General features: G+C 47.3%; 1 protein-coding gene across 1 annotated transcript in view; it reads right to left on the bottom strand.

Annotated features, from left to right (window-relative positions):
• Window positions 1–17,565, bottom strand: part of PRPF6 (pre-mRNA processing factor 6) — a 55,784-nt gene that overhangs the window by 17,497 nt on the left and 20,722 nt on the right. Inside the window, exons 10-12 of the mRNA XM_053574890.1 lie at window positions 3,281–3,399; window positions 1,975–2,193; window positions 56–178 (exon numbers count right to left, since the gene is read on the bottom strand). Of these exons, the coding sequence (XP_053430865.1) occupies window positions 56–178; window positions 1,975–2,193; window positions 3,281–3,399 (461 nt within the window). The remainder of the gene's footprint in view (window positions 1–55; window positions 179–1,974; window positions 2,194–3,280; window positions 3,400–17,565) is intronic.

The following is a 17,565-nucleotide window of genomic DNA, read 5'->3' as shown; positions in this document are numbered from 1 at the left end:
GCTGCTCCCCTTAGAGACTCCACAATGGGCATAAACACCCACATGGCCAACTCACACTGTCTGCATCTTCCATCCAGGTGTGCTTCCGGTCCTCCTCCTCAATCCCGATGCCAATCACAGCGCGCATGACTGCCTGGCAGGTGGCCACACTCCCTGCCCTGTCACATTCCTCAGCATCCTGAAAGAGGGACAAAAAACTTGTTTCTGACTTTGAAGTTAGAGTTGCAGGCGCCAAAGAGCACACCATTTCTGCATGGTAAGAAGTGCAACATGTAGTGCCCGAGGCAGATGCAGTACACCAGGCTGTGTCCAGCACACTGATGCTTTCTTTCCTGCCTCCCAGTACACTGGTGCTCAAAATATACTGAGCGACCCAAAACCGCATCCACTTCCTCAACAAACTTAACTGAAAAGTTCCTATATATAAAAGGCTATGCTGGCTCGGTGCCTGTGGCTTAAGCGGCTAAGGCACTAGCCACGTACACCAGAGCTGGCAGGTTCGAATCCAGCCCGGGCCCACCTAACAACAATGATGGCTGCAACCAAAAAACAGCCAAGCATTGTGGCGGGCGCCTGTAGTCCCAGCTGCTTGGGAGGTAGAGGCAGGAGAATTGCTTGAGCCCAGGAGTTGGAGGTTGCTGTGAGCTGTGATGCATGGCACTCTACCCAGGGCAACAGCTTGAGAGGAGGAACCACTCTGATCCAGACAGATGGACCTGCCTGGTGGGGAAGCCCTGCACACAGGGGAGACAGCATCCTGGGTGAGGGACAAATCCCAAAGGTGTCTTCTGGGGAGGCAGTCAGTAGTACTCCTCCTGACCTGAGACCACATGAAGGACCACAGCATAAGATGCAGAAATGGGACACTGCAGATTTGAAGAAATAAAGTCAGTCAGGCTATGCTTGGTGGCTCACACCTATAACCCAGCACTTTGGGAGGCCAAACCAGGAGGAATGCTTGAGGCCAGGAGTTTCAGACCAGCCTGGGCAACACAGAGAGACCCTGTCTCTAAAGGAATACAATTTTTAAAAACTTTAGCCAGTCATAGAGCCACATAGCTAGAGGCACATACCTGTAGTCTCAGCTACACAGGAGGGTCACTAATTAGAGCCCAGGAGTTTGAGGCTGCTATTGAGCTAGGCAGACACCATAGCACTAGGTGACATAGACAGACCATGGCTTAAGAAAAAACATAAAAAGGAAAAGAAAGAAGAAAATCAAAATTGCCCAAACACAGAAAAGGGCCGCATAACTTAACAAAACTGTCAGGAGACAGTGGCATTAAGCTGAGCAGCCTCCTTGGAAGGGGAGGGTACAAGAGGAAGATGATAGCACTGGTGGAGCCTGGAGCAGCATGTGGCCCAGACCGAGACACTGGGGCTGTGGAGAATGTGCACCAGAATATTCAGCAGCAGGCTCTGGGGAGAAAGCATGCAGGGACCTACGAAGGGGTCTTCCAGCACAGGGTTGGGGAGAAGCGAGTCCTCCTGGGAGAGTGCAGCAGGAAGTTATTGCGCAGAGCATGTGATAGGCACCTACTGCAGGCAAGGCTCACTCTCAGCGCGTGGCTTCTTGGAGGAAGGCGACAGTGGGGACTCAAGACTGGGGTTACATAGATGAATGTTATAAAATTCTCTAGCCTTAAGTCCATGAAAAGTTAGAAGGCAGGGAAGAGTGAGAAGCCATGAAACTTCCTGTCATTTCCTTCAGGGCATGTCTTTTCTGCTAGCAAAGAAAGGCAGCCATACACGTGTGCATCAAAAAGCTTCAGAAGAGTTCACCTGAGACCAACTCCAGGTCCTAAGTCTAGCCAGGGCGGTAACAAGAGAAGAGGTGGGTGACTGGATCACCAAGAACCACATCACACCTATGACTGCTTCTGCCAGCTTGGGGACTCCCCAGGGCCATCAAGAAGCCCCTACCCTACACAGGACTCTGCATGCAGGACACTACAGCGCCTGACCACAGCCCACCTGAATCCACTGCTCACGGTTGATCTCTACACCGTTGGCCCGCAGAGAAGTGATAGCCCGGTCAATGATCTTCTCCACCATCTGTGTATTCCCATTGGCCTCCTCCAGTTTGGCAGCAGTGATCCAGATGTGCCGGTCAGTAGGAATATTCTCGCGTGCTTTGTTCAAGACCTTTCGGGCGTTTTCATAGGTCTCCAGCCTTGCCAGAGCAAGCCAGAGCTGCACAAAGAGGCATCAGAGAGAAGAGAGCAGCATACTGACAGGACGGGATGAGCAAGATGGTGAACCCACCACGTTGGTCCCCAGCATGCCACACAGTTCCTCCTAAAAACTCGCAAGGTCCACACAGCAGTGTGTGCCTGTCGTCCCAACCACTCAGAAGGCTGAGGGGGGAGGATTCCATGAACCTAGGAATTAGACACCAGCCTGGGCAGCTACAGCAAGATCCCATCTCAAAAGAAATCAATAAAAGCTTGCAAGGACCATATAAACAGGGCCTGTGAAATGTTCATGGTAGTACTTCTCATCTGATCAACTTTCGTTTATCTCCTAGATTTACTCAGTGACTCTGGTTAGCACAAAAAGTTGACAAGATTCTTGGTCAAATGTTCACAAATACCAGTCCCTTGTAAACAGTACCAGACATGACACCAGGTGTTAGGGACAGAAGATGAGAGGGACATGGCTACTGCCCTCAAGGACTAAATGGACAGATAAGTGTTCAGCCTCCTAGAGTTCTCATGCTCTAGCATTGTTGACTCTGCAACATTCCATCCCCCAAATGTGTATGGGCTCTTTATTTTTATGTAAATAAAAGATTAATTTTGTTCACAGAATTTCACAATACCCCTTAGGATAATTAAAGACATACTGGATATTATAAAACCAAGACTAAAAATCACTGCACAGAATGTTATGATCTGAAATGCTTAAAGCTAAAGAAATCCTACTAGCTGTGTGGCAAAGAGCTGACCCCATGTGGGCTGGCAGGAAAACAGACCAATGTTCTCTATCTGTTCCCATGACAAACTCTGGGATAAATCAGGACTGCCCAAAAATGTTTTCTGGAGTGGTCAGGGACAAGCCCAGATTCTCTCCTGCACTTCCATCAGGGCCACAACTAGCCAAAACCACTGCCCACCCTGCCTAGTGACCATCACAGAATAGCATCCTGGGATTCCACACTGACTCCTACTCACAGAAGTTGTGGCCTGGGGGAGCTCAGTGCTCCACTATGCCACTTCCAGACATTGACCCTGGGCTCAGGCCTTGGCGCAAGTGGTGGCCTTAAACTCAGCCAACTTACCTCCACGCTGGTGGGGCAGCACTCCACAGCACGGCTGAGCATGATTCTAGCATCTTCAGGCTCTTCCAGTTCAACGGCTGCTTTCCACAAGCGAACTGAGTTTGGGACATGCTCAAGAGCTAGGAAAAGTCAAACAAGATATCAGGTCACAGAAAAGGGAAATAAAATCAGGAAGCTCATGTCATGAGTGAGCTGCTGCCAGCAGGGTGAGGCGACACTGTTTAGACAGTCAAGCTGCCTATCAGCCCTTCACACCGCTCCTTTCAGGACTGGTGACACACGAACAAGACAGGTGCAGGGCATTGCAAGGTAGCGGAAAGCAAAGCAGTATCAAAGTTGCTGGGGTCATATCAACAGGGCTCAGTGCACAGCAACCACAGGAATGGACCTCGAAACATGCTGAGCAAAAGGAAATCAGTCCCCAAGAGTCTACCCTGCACAGTTCCCTTTGTATGAAATTTGAGGACAAGCAAAACTAATCTTGGCAGAGAAAATCAGAAGAGCACTTGTCAGGAATTGGGGGCAATGTATGGGGACTGACAGAGAGGTGTCAGGAAACATTCTGGGGTGACAGAAATGCTCTTTGCCTTGGGGGCCTGTAGGCCATAGGAGCAAGTGCACTGTGAAGATGTCAGACCATGTGTACACTTAAGATCTATATAAGTTAGAGGCCAGGCATGGTGGCTCATGCCTGTAATCCTAGAACTCTGGAAGGCCAAGGCAGGTGGAGTGCTTGAGCTCAGGAGTTCGAGACCAGTCTGAGCAAGAGTGAGATCCCCTTGTCTACTGAAAATAGAAAAACTAGCTGGGTGTTGTGGCAGGCACCTGCAGTCTCAGCTCCTCAGGAGCTGAGGCAAGAGGATTGCTCAAGCCCAAGAGTCTGAGGTTGCTATGAGCTATGAGACCACATCGCTCTACCCAGGGCGACAGAGATGCTGTCTCAAAAAAAAAAAAAAAAAGACCAGGCACAGTGGCTCACTCCTATAATCCTAGTATTCTGGGAGGCCGAGGTGGGTGGATTGCTTGAGCTCACATGTTCTAGACCAGCCTGAGCAAAAAAAGCAAGACCCCATCTCTACTAAAAATACAAAACAAACAAACAAACAAAAAAACACAAGAAACTGAGGCAAGAGGATCCCTTGAGCCCAAGCTGGAGGTTGCTGTGAGCTATGACTCCACAGCACTCTATCCAGGGCAACAGCTTGAGATTCTGTCTCAAAAAAAAAAAAAAATATATATATATATAGAAAAAAACAGTTACCACTGTCAGGAGACCTCATTATTTTGTGTTTTCCCTTGTAGTCTGGAAGCCAATCAGAACAAAGCCTGTAATGCACTCTAACTTGTGAGATACAACAGCATCACAGAATGATGACAATGACAGCAAAAGACGATAGTCGCCTCTGGAGAAAGCTGAGGAACAGACTCATTATCCTGAAACCCGAAAGGAGAACAAATCAAGCACCTATCTTTTTGAATACACTCAGAACAACCAAATAATAGACACAGGAAAGTTCTCTTTAGAAGAATTCTGGCAATAGAAGCAAAAAGAGTGCCAGAGTTCTAACGTCACCCCTCATGAAATGACAGGTGCCGGCACTGGTGACTAGCTACTGCCCAAGGCAGGTGCACAAAGGCTGGGGGTCCCCATGAAGAACATGGGGGCACCACTCCACCTCAACCTCATTGAGAGGAGCAGCCAAACCTGCCCCCCTGCTGTCATCACATCACCACAGACACTTCCATGCACATAAGTAAACAAACAGGCAACCTGATTCTGATGGGGCCTCCAAATCTACCTCCTATTCACAAGAAGACACAGAAACCGAGGCACACGTTAAACAATGTCACTGCAATAGCGAGCAGAATCCAGATACCAGGGATTTACAGAAGACATGACCCAACAACCCCCACAAAGAACCTAGAAAAGATGCATTGGCGAAATTGTGGTGTTCGGAGTTTGTTTAGATCCTGCTTCAAACCACCCATGCACATGGCCTGTTCACTGACAGGTGGGAGGATGTGGGCTGGACATCTGATGACATTAAAAGTTAGCACCATGTTGTTCTTTTAGGCATGCATGGTATTTGGGTTATCTGTAAAAAGAGCCTTTTCTTTTTAGAGGTACACGTTAAGACATTTTTTTTTTTTTTGTAGAGACACAGTCTCACTTTATGGCCCTCAGTAGAGTGCCGTGGCCTCACACAGTTCACAGCAACCTCCAACTCCTGGGCTTAAGCGATTCTCTTGCCTCAGCCTCCCAAGTAGCTGGGACTACAGGCACCCGCCACAACGCCCGGCTATTTTTTGGTTGCAGTTTGGCTGGGGCTGGGTTTGAACCCGCCACCCTCGGTATGTAGGGCCGGAGCCCTACTGACTGAGCCACAGGCGCCGCCCCACGTTAAGACATTTATTGATGAAATGCCACTATGTGGGATCTGCCCAATGACACCCCACTGGGGGTGACAGTGGAACGCAGGAGATGGCACAGCTGGTGCCTGTACAGAAATGGCACAGAGCACACACAGCATTTCTCCACTTCATACAGGCTCGAAAATTAATGTTAAAAGGAAACAAATATTACACATATAAGAGGGTACACCCACCAGAGAGAAAGGGCCAGCCAGACCACCAGTGGGCTGGTAGGTGAGGAGAAGTCATAGGAAAGGAAACAGAAACAAGCCTGGGGCCACACACCAAGTGGCGCCAAGGGAAACTGGCTTGCAGAGACTGCAACACTACTTGGTCCAGGAGGACCAAGCCTGGTGCTCAAGAGAAAACCAAGAGAGCTTGGTTCCAAGTCTCTGTTTAAGCAGTGGAGTTCTTTCTTCAGATGCTATTGATCAGCTCAGCACCCATAGCACAGTGGTTATACCACCAGCCACATATACCGAGGGTGGCGGGTTCAAACCCAGCCTGGGCCAGCTAAATAACAATGACAACTGCAAACAAAAAACAGCTGAGTGTTGTGGTGGGTGCCTGTAGTCCCAGCTACTTGGCAAGAGAATTGCTTAAGCCCAAGAGTCTGAGGTTGCTGTGAGCTGTGACGTCACAGCACTTTACCCAGGGTGACATAGTGAGACTCTGTTTCAAAAAAAAAAAAAAACAGATGCTACTGACCAAAAGTCCAAAATACAGGGCAGACATGGAGCTCTGCAGTGGGAGGGTTGGGAAGAGCATGGCTGAGCAGGGAGTTGACAGCAAACACAGCCTGAGCTTTCGGTCCCAAGCAGGAAACCAGAACACTTCTAAGGCAGCCCCCCAAAGATTTTGTTTCTTGTAAACACACAGGTTGAGCTTGCTGAAAACAGACCTGAGACTCAATCTGCAGAATGAGCAAGCAGACCCACAATCTCTTCCGGATGGGCCACTGGGGAAGCTGGACTCGTCAGCACAGGCATTCCCGCTCCCTTTGAGCAGGCAGGACTTCCCTCCCTACCTGCCTATGAAAATCCACCAAGGGCAGCTGCCTATGGGCCCCTTCCCTTCTCTTAGAGCTAAGGCTCACAGGAAGCTGCTCAGCCACACACCAGTCCCTGCATAGACATTATTATGTGCACCAGACTCCTCAATGACAAAGCAACACCTACCCAAGGTGTCCAGATAACCGGCCAGAGAAGTAAGATGTATACCCTAACCCTAAGGGCTCACACACAGTGGGGTTTTAGAGGATCCCACGGTTAAGTAGCATGTCAGAGGTTTTCCTCCAGGATGAAAATCTGGCTATTGCTTCCACAGCACTTATCCTGGAAACAATGCTACAGACCTGGGGCCCTCAGTTCCACAGAAAAAACAGCACCTAGGGCGCCTTTCCATCCAGTACTGAGGCCCAAAGCCCCAGGCAGCTGAGCAGCCATCCAAGCTAAAGTCTAGGCTGCTCTAACCCCACAGACACAAACACGCTTGAACTAACTGTGCCAACGTCTGGAAAGGCCAACAGCACAGCACAGCTGCCTCTAGGCTTGTGGGAGAAAGCTACAGTCCCCAAACTGTAACAACAACAACAAAAATAGCCAGGTGTTGTGGCGGGTGCTTGTAGTCCCAGCTACTTGGGAGGCTGAGATAAGAGAATCGCCTAAGCCCAAGAGCTGGAGGTTGCTGTGAGCTGTGATGCCACAGCGCTCTACCGAGGGCAACAAAGTGAGACTCTGTCTCTAAAAAACAAACAAAAAGATCTGTTTAACATATACTAAGATGAGTAATAATATTGTTGATGTTTACTTTCACTGTAAGGATAAAAGTAACAAAGGGAAACAGGATGGCAGAATAGCTCTTTGAAGAGATATCCTTGCTGTTCTCCGAAATTGTTGACTTTTCTGTAAATAATAGTAAAATTATTAATCTCTCACCCACTTACCTGTTAATTGACTTGGGCAACAGCAAGATAGGTTTATTCAACTCCAGTCAAGGTGACCAGGGTTTTTAAAAGGGGGAGCAGAAGGGAGCAAAAGGGGCTATAGAGAAGTGATAAAATGGGGGGCCAGGAAGGGGCTGCAGGAAATAGGAAATCACAGAAGGGACCAAGTAGAAAATCACTGGAGTGGAGACTCCATCTGGTTCATCACTTTGCATGTGACAGCTCTTGTTTCCTAGAGCAGACTCAGCACAGGCCTGGGTCAACTTTGGGGCTGCAGTGCCTGCAGACCAAAGCCAGGCGTCCATGTAAACGTCTCTACACACGGTCCTGCTGAAAGTCCTCTATGCGGCCAGAGAGCTCGCAGCTCACAGCTCACAGCTCACAGGTGCCCACACTTGAGTACTGTCCTGCACCTGCCCCAACTTGGCCCAGTTGGTTTAAGGCCCCTGCCACCTATGTGGGCTTCCAGCCTGGGCAGAGCTGGTAGCACCTGGGCTGAGATAGGGGCTGCTGAACTCCCCAGCACCACAGCCCAAAGCAGGTGGTTTTCTTTGATTGTTTGGTTGCATGTTTTCTTTATTTATTTTTTAGAGACAGAGTCTCACTTTGTCACCCTCGGTAGAGTGCCGTGACATCACAGCTCACAGCAACCTCCAGCTCTTGGACTTAGGTGATCTTGCCTCAGTCTCCAGAGTAGCTGGGACTACAGGCACCACCGCAATGCCTGGCTATTTTTTTGTTGCAGTTTGGCTGGGGCTGGGTTTGAACCTACCACCCTCAGTATATGGGGCCGGTGCCCTACTGACTGAGCCACAGGCGCTCCTTTTTTTTTGAGAGTCTCATTATGTCGCTCTCGGTAGAGGGCTGTGCCATCACAGCTCACAGCAATCTCAAACTCTTGGGCTCAAGCAATTCCCCTGCCTCAGCCTTCCCAAGTACCCTGTTTTCCCGAAAATAAGATAGTGTCTTATTTTAAGGTGTGCTCCCAAAGATGCGCCAGGTCTTATTTTCAGGGGACGTCTTGTCTTTCCTGTAAGTAGGTCCTACTTTCGGAGGATGTCTTATTTTCGGGGAAACAGGGTATTCCTGCACCCTAGAAGGACACTTGGTGATGGCTACTGGAAGCTGCTGCACTTCGTGGGCCAGAGCATATGGTTTTGGTATAAAAGCAACTCCACTTTCATACTTCTGCACTAACTAGTAGATGAACACAGAATTACCCAACAGCACTGGCCCGGTCCCCATAGGGCATTCTGCACACTGGATGCCCACCTTGACCAGAGAGCTCATAGGCTGTACCATCACCATACCCTGGAAAGCCGCCTCCCCTTTACAGAGACACAGTGATCAGCACCCAAAATACCTGCTCTTCCCACAAAGGACAAGGACATCAGCTCTACCTGACTACATACAGCCCAGAGATGGAAAGACATATGCCCTACACATACCCCCTAGGGGCTGGCAGGGACCCTAAGTCACTGAAGGAGGTGGCTTGTGAACTTAATTTCAAAAACCAGCCCTTTGAGCACTGAGCCTTGCCCCAGGCACCCCAGAAAAAAGATGCTATTGAGAAACGCTGGAGGGAAAGGGACTGGCCAGGGTCAGGGATAGGGAGCTGCAAAGGCCAGCATGGTGATCCAAGCGAAAGGTGTCATTCCACCTTAGCACAGTTTCCCTGCCTGAGAGAGCACAGCCAGGAGGCTGCTTCCCCCGAGGCCCAGGATGTTTTTGCAAAAGCATCCCTCAACACTCCCAGAAGGGCCCACCTCCACAGGCACCTCTTCTCTCCAAATCTGAAACCAACTGGAAATGATCCCAAACAATCTAGCGGTTAGCAGGGAGTGGCCACAAAGATATTCATGACCATTCATCAAACTGTGGCAGGGGGAATTCAGTAGAGCTTTCCTAAATAAATAATGGTAACTACCCAGAGATTAATGTGCTTTTCATCAAAGAACTATTTTCCTGGCTGAAAAAGATAAGTTGATTTCTACAAATCGAGACAGGTGCTAATGTTCTGCAGTTTCCCTCACAGTTCAGAGAGTAACTCTGAGCACTCCCTGGGTCGCAGGGCTGCAACCAACAAGCCAGACCTGACAGAGAAACACACCTTCAACTTTCTGTGCACGCACACGCGCTCACATGCACATGTATACTTACATGCACTCACACACACACACACACACACATGCACACTCGCATGCCCTCACACATAGGATCAGGGACAACTGGAGAACACAAACCACACACAAGTAGATTGCATCTGCCTCTAACAAACACAGACAGTAAATAGGCAGAAAAAGTGTTTGATAAGAGGTTTCCGTAACAACGAAGCCAGAAGCTACCAGAACCTGTGTAATACTACAAAAGCAGTCCTAAGACAGAATTTTATTGCATTAGGTGCCTACATCTGTAAAACAGAAAGAGAGCACATCAAAAAGTTAATGAAGCAACTTAAGGAAACGGAAAAGAGCAATCTAATCACAATCCTAGCAGAAGAACACAAAGACCCAAAATTAAGTCAGAAATAAATGAAATCAAAAACAAAAGAACCACCATCAATGAATCTCCAAAAACAAAAAAATACATTAATTAAAAATAAATGTAAAAGCTCGGCGCCTGTGGCTCAAGGAGCTAAAGCACCAGCCACATATACCTGAGCTGGCAGGTTCAAATCCAGCCTGGGTCCACCAAACAACGACGGCTACAACCAAAAATAGCTGGGCATTGTGGCAGGCACCTGTAGTCCCCGCTGCTTGGGAGGTGGAGGCAGGAGAATCACTTGAGCCCAAGAATTGGAGGTTGCTGTGAGCTGTGATGCCACAGCACTAAGGTGACAGCTTGAGGTGCTGTCTCAAAAAAGTAAAATAAATAAATAAATTTAAAGGGGTGGCACCTGTGGCTCAAAGGAGTAGGGCACTGGCCCCATATGTTGGAGGTGATGGGTTAAAACCCCAGCCCTGGCCAAAAACTGCAAAAAAAAAATAAATAAATAAATAAAATAAAAATAAATAGATTTTAAAAAAGAAAACAGGGGTGGCGCCTATGGCTCAGTAGGTAGAGTGCGAGCCCCATATACTGAGGGTGGTGGGTTCAAACCCGGCCCCAGCCAAATTGCAAAAAAAAAAAAAAAGAAAAGAAAACAGAAGAATCATTCAGGCAGCACCCATAGCTCAGTGGGTAGGGCACCAGCTATATATACCAAAGGGTGACAGGTTCGAACCTGACCTGGGCCTGCTAAAACAACAATGACAACTACAAAAAAAAAAAAAAAAAAAAAAACCCAAGCATTATGGTGGGCACCTGAAGTCCCAGCTACTTGAGAGGCTGAGGCAAGAGAATCACTTAAGCCCAAGAGTTTGAGGTGAGGTTGCTGTGAGCTGTGATGCCACAGCACTCTGCCCAGGGCAATGTAGTGAAACTCTGGGGAGAGAATCATTCAGAAATTTAATGAAACAAAAAGTTGGTTCTTCGAAAAGATAAAATTGATAAACCTTTGGCCAGATTAACTAGAAACAAAAAAGTAAGATCTCTAATAACCTCAATCAGAAACAAAAATAACAGATACCAAAGTAATACAAGAAATTATCTCTGACTACTATGAAAAACTCTATGCCCAGAAATTTGACAATGTGGAGGAAATGGACCAATACCTGGAATCATACAACTTGCCTTGACTTAACCAGGAAGAAAACAGATCTCAACAGACCAATATCAAGCACTGAGATGGAAGAAATGATAAAAAAAAAAAAAAATCCTCCAACAACAAAAAAAGCCCTGAACCAGATGGCTTATCGCTAGAATTATATCAAACCTTCAAAGAAGAGCTTGTACCCATACTACAGAAGCTATTCCAAAACATTGAGAAGGAAGGAATCTTTCCTAACACGTTCTATGAAGCAAACATCACTCTGATACTAAAACCAGGAAAGGACCCAACTAAAAAGGAGAACTTCAGACTGATTTCACTAATGATTATCGATGTAAAAATACTCAATAAAATCTTAATCACTAGTTACAGCTAGGCTTGGTGCCCATAGCTCAGTGAGTAGGGCACCAGTCACATGTACCGAGACTGGCAGGTTCAAGCCCGGCCCAATCCTGCTAAACAATGACAACTACAATACCAAATAGCTGGGCGTGTGGCAGGTGTCTGTAGTCCCAGCTAATTGGGAGGCTGAGGAAAGAGAATTCACTTAAGCCCAAGAGTTTGAAGTTGCCGTGAGCTGTGACACTAAGCACTCTACCAGGATGACATAGTGAGACTCTGTCACACACAAAAATAATAATAATAATAATTACAGCTACACATTAAGAAAATTATACATCATGGCTGGGCATGGTGGCCCACACCTATAATCCTAGCACTCTGGGAGTCGGAGGTGGGTGGACTGCCTGAGTTGCCAGGTTCAAGACCAGCCTGAGCAAGAGCAAGACCCAATTACTAGGGAGGCAAGAGAGTCACTTAAGCCCAAAAATTTGAGGTTGCTGTGAGCTCTGACGCTACAGCACTCTACTGAGGGTGACAAAGTAAGACTCTGTCTCAGAAAGAAAGAAAAAAAAAAAGCTGAGTGCGGGAGCTCAAACGAGTTCAAGACCAGCCTGGGCAAGACCCGATCTCTACTAAAAATAGAAAAACTGAGGCAAGAGGATCACTTGAACCCGAGTTAGAGCTTGCTGTGAGCTATGATGCCACAGCACTCTGCCCAGGGCAACAGCTTGAGTCTTTGTCTCAAAAAAAGAAAAAAATTACACATCATGATCAAGTAGGCTTTGTCCCAGGGATGCAAGGCTGGTTTAACATACACAAATCCATAAATGTAATTTACCATATCAATAGAAACAAAAACGAATGACCCTCTCAATAGATGCAAAAAAAGCATCTAACAAAATTCGGCATCCTTTTCTAACCAGAACACTTAAGAAAACAGACGCAGATGACACTTTCTTTTTTTTGAGATGGAGTCTCACTATGTCACCCTCAGTAGAGTGCTGTGACATCACACCTCACAGCAACCTCAAATTCTTGGGTTTAAGTGATTCTCTTGCCTCAGCCTCCCAAATAGCTGGGACTATATAGGTGCCCGCTGCAAATGACCAGCTATTTTTTTGTTGTAGTTGTCATTATTGTCTTAGCAGGACCAGGCCAGGTTCGGACCCGATAGCCCCAGTGTATGGGGCCAGAGCCCAAACCACTGAGCTACAGGTGCCAAGCCAGATGGCACATTTCTTTTTCTTTTTTCTGTAGAGACAAGCGTCTCACTTTATTGCCCTCAATAGAGTGCCGTGGCATCACACAGCTCACAGCAACCTCCAACTCCTGGGCTTAGGTGATTGATTTTCTTGCCTCAGCCTCCCGAGTAGCTGGGACTACAGGTGCCTGCCACAACACCCAGCTATTTTTTTGTTGCAGTTTGGCCAGGGCTATGTTTAAACTCGCCACCCTCGGTATATAGGGCTGGTGCCCTACCCACTGAGCCACAGGAGCAAGCCGCCCTGGATGGCAAAATTCTTTTTTTTTTTGTAGAGACAGAGTCTCACTGTACCGCCCTCCGGTAGAGTGCCGTGGCGTCACACGGCTCACAGCAACCTCTACCTCTAACTGTCGGGCTTATGCGATTCTCCTGCCTCAGCCTCCCAAGTAGCTGGGGCTACAGGCGCCCGCCACAACGCCCAGCTATTTTTTTTGTTGTTGCAGTTTGGCCGGGGCCGGGTTTGAACCCGCCACCCTCGGCATATGGGGCCGGCGCCCTACTCACTGAGCCACAGGCGCCGCCCGGATGGCAAAATTCTTAAGCTGATTGAAGCCATCTATGACAAACCCACAGCTAACATCATACTGAATGGAGTAAAACTGAAAGCTTTTCCACTTAGAACTAGAACCAGACAGAGATGTCTATTATCGCCATTATTATTCAACATAGTTTTGGAAGTTCTAGCCAATGCAATCAGGCAAGAGAAGGATATAAAGGACATCCAAATGGGAGCAGAGGTCAAACTCTCACTCTTTGCCAATGATGTGACTTTATACTTAGAAAACCCTAGCATCTCAACCACAAACTCCTGGAAGTGATCAAGAAATACAGTACCATCTCTGGGTATAAAGTCAATGTCCACAAAATTGCCTTTGTATATGCCAATACAGAAGCCAAATTGAGAAGCTAATCAAAGACACAATTCCCTTCACAGTGGCTTCCAAGGAAATGAAATACCTAGGAATATACCTAACAAAAGAGGGGAAGGGGCTCCGTGCCTGTAGCTCAAGCGGCTAAGGCGCCAGCCACATACACCAGAGCTTGCAGGTTCAAATCCAGCCCAGGCCTGCCAAAGAACAATGACAACTACAACCAAAAAACAGATGGGCATTGTGGCGGGATCCTATAGTCCCAGCTACTTGGGAGGCTGAGGAAGGAGAATTGCTTAAGCCCAAGAGTTGGAGGTTACTATGAACTGTGATGCCATGGCACTCTACCCAGGGTGACAGCTTGAGGCTCTGTCGGAAAAAAAAGAGGTGAAGGACCTCTACAAAGGGAATTATGAAACCTTAAGAAAAGAAATAGGCTGGGCGGCACCTGTGGCTCAAGGAGTAGGGTGCCGGTCTCATATGCCGGAGGTGGCGGGTTCAAACCTAGCCCCGGCCAAAAACCAAAAAAAAAGTAAAAGAAATAGGCAAAAGACATTATTAACAAATGGAGGGCGGCGCCTGTGGCTCAGTCAGTAAGGCGCCAGCCCCATATACCGAGGGTGGCGAGTTCAAACCCGGCCCCGGCCAAACTGCAACCAAAAAATAGCCGGGCGTTGTGGCAGGTGCCTGTAGTCCCAGCTACTCGGGAGGCTGAGGCAAGAGAATCACTTAAGCCCAGGAGTTGGAGGTTGCTGTGAGCTGTGTGAGGCCACGGCACTCTACTGAGGGCCATAAAGTGAGACTCTGTCTCTGCAAAAAAAAAAAACAAAAAACAAATGGAAGACAATACCATGCTCATGTTGGGAAGAATCAACATTGGTTTTTTTTTTTCTTGTAGAGACAGAGTCTCACTTTACCACCTTCAGTAGAGTGCCATGATGTCACAGGACTCACAGCAACCTCTAGCTCTTGGGCTTCAGCGATTCTCCTGCCTCAGCCTCCCGAGCAGCTGGGACTACAGGCACCTGCCACAATGCCCAGCTATTTTTTGGTTGCAGTTCAGCTGGGGCTGGGTTTGAACCCGCCACTCTCGGCATATGGGGCCGGCGCCCTACTCACTGAGCCACAGGCGCCACCCAAGAATCAACATTGTTAAAATGTCTATACTGCCCAAAGCAATCTACATATTTAATGTAATCCCCATAAAAATACCAACATCATACTTTGAAAAACTGGAAAAACAGTTCATTTTGTATGGAACCAGAAAAAAATCCCATATAGCCAAGGCTATTCTTAGTAATAAAAACAAAGTCAGAGGCATCATACCAGACTTCTGATTACATTACAGTTCACAGTGATCAAAACAGCAAAGTATTGGCACAAAAAGACATATGGAACAGAATACAAAACCAAGAGATGAAACCAGTCTCTCACAGCCATCCAATCTTTGATAAACCAAATAAAAGCATACAGTGGGGAAAAGAATCCCTATTCAATAGATAGTGCTGGGAGAACATGAAAAAGACTGAAACTGGACTCACACCTTTCACTACTTCCAAAAATTGACTCAAGATGGATAAAAGATTTAAATCTAAGACATGAAGTGATAAAAATCCTAGAAGGAAATGTGGGAAAAACTCTTAAGGATACTGGCCTGGGAGCTCGGTGCCCTTAGCAATGTGGTTACCTGTGCTATAGTGCTGGCCACATGCACCAAGGCTGGTGGGTTCAAACCCAGCCAGGGCCCAGCTAAACAACAACACAATAGCCAGGCATTGTGGCGGGTGTCTACAGTCCCATCTACTTGGGAGGCTGAGGCAAGAGACTAACTTAAGCCAAAGAGTTTGAGATTGCTGTGAGCTATAATGCCATAACACTCTACCAAGGGTGACGAAGTGAGACTGTGTCGCAAAGAAAAAAAAAAGGGATATCGGCCTGGGGAAAGATCTTATGAGGACTCACACTGGCAGTCATAACAACAACAACAATAAACAAATGGGACTTTAAGCTGAAAAGTTTCTGCACATTAAAGCAAACAGACAACTATAGGAATGGGAAAAGATATCTGCATATTATGAATCTGACAAAGGGTTGATAACTAGAAACTACAGAAAATTCAAACTAATCAACAAAAAAGAACAAATGATTCCATTTATCACTGGACAAGACATGAATAGAACTTTCTCTGAGGAAGACAGAGGAATGGCTAACAAACATAAGAAAAAAGGGCAGGGCCTGTGGCTCAAAGGAGTAGAGAGCTGGCCCCATATGCTGGAGGTGACGGGTTCAAACCCCAGCCCTGGCCAAAAACTGCAAAAACAAACAAACAAACAAAAAACACGAAAAAATGCTCATCGTCCCTCAATCATCCAAGAAATGCAAATCAAAACCAACCTGAGATATCACCTAACCCCAGTGAAAATAGCCCATATCACAAAGTTTCAAAAGCTGCAGATTATGGCATGGATATGAAGACACGGCAACACTTTTACACTGTTGATGGGACTGCAAACTAATACAACCTCTTTGGAAACAAGTATGGAGAATACTCAAAGAACTCAAAATAGACTTTCCATGGGATCCTGCAATCCCATTGCTAGGCATCAACCCAGAAGAAAAAAAATCATTTTATCAAAAGGACATCTGCACTAGATTATTTACTGCAGCTCAATTTACAATTGCCAAGATGTGGAAACAACCCAAATGCCCATCAACCAAGGAACAGATTAACAAACGGCGGTGCTAGTCCCAGTTACTCAGGAGGCTGAGGCAAGAGAATCGCTTAAGCCCAGGAGTTGGAGGTTGCTGTGAGCTGTGTGAGGCCACAGCACTCTACTGAGGGCCATAAAGTGAGACTCTGTCTCTATAAAAAAAAAAAAAAACAAACGGCAGTGTATGTTTGCCATGGAACGCTATTCAGCAATAAAAAAGACAGTGACTTTACATTGTTTGTATGAACCTGGATGGAGTTGTTTTTTTTTTTTTGAGACAGTCTCAAGCTGTCAGCCTGGGTAGAGTGCGGTGGCATCACAGTTCACAGCAACCTCCAACTCTTGGTCTTAAGCAATTCTCTTGCCTCAGCCTCCCAAGGGGCTGAGACCACCGGTGCCTGCCACAATACCCAGCTATTTTTTATTTTGTTGCAGTTGTCATTGTATTAGCTGGCTGGGGCCAGGTTTGAACCCACCAGCCTCAGTGTATGTGGCTGGCGCCCTACTTACTGAGCTATGGGTGCCGCGTGAATGGAGTTTTAACACATTCTTCGTAGTAAAGTATCACAGGAATGAAAAAGCAAGTAACAAATGTACTTAATACTGACATTAAGCCAGTAGACAATCTAATACACACCCATATAAAAGAAAAACTCACGGCTCGACACCTGTGGCTCAGGGGCTAGGGTGCTAGCCACATACACCAGAGGTAGTGGGTTCGAACCTGGCCCAGGCCTGCCAAACAATGACAACTATAACCAAAAATAGTCAGGAATGGGCGGCGCCTGTGGCTCAGTCGGTAGGGCGCCGGCCCCATATACCGAGGGTGGCGGGTTCAAACCCGGCCCTGGCCAAACTGCAACCAAAAAATAGCCGGGCGTTGTGGCGGGCGCCTGTAGTCCCAGCTACTCGGAAGGCTGAGGCAAGAGAATCGCTTAAGCCCAGGAGTTGGAGGTTGCTGTGAGCTGTGTGAGGCCACGGCACTCTACCAAGGGCCATAAAGTGAGACTCTGTCTCTACAAAAAAAAAAAAGTCAGGCATTGTGGCAGGCACCTTTGGTCCCAGATACTTGGGAAGCTGAGGCCAACAGAAT

Source organism: Nycticebus coucang, chromosome 21 (genome assembly GCF_027406575.1).
Source record: "Nycticebus coucang isolate mNycCou1 chromosome 21, mNycCou1.pri, whole genome shotgun sequence".
Classification (NCBI taxonomy): domain Eukaryota; kingdom Metazoa; phylum Chordata; class Mammalia; order Primates; family Lorisidae; genus Nycticebus; species Nycticebus coucang.
The sequence above is the reverse complement of the archived record's forward strand: the minus strand, read 5'-3'. Positions and strand labels throughout refer to the sequence as shown.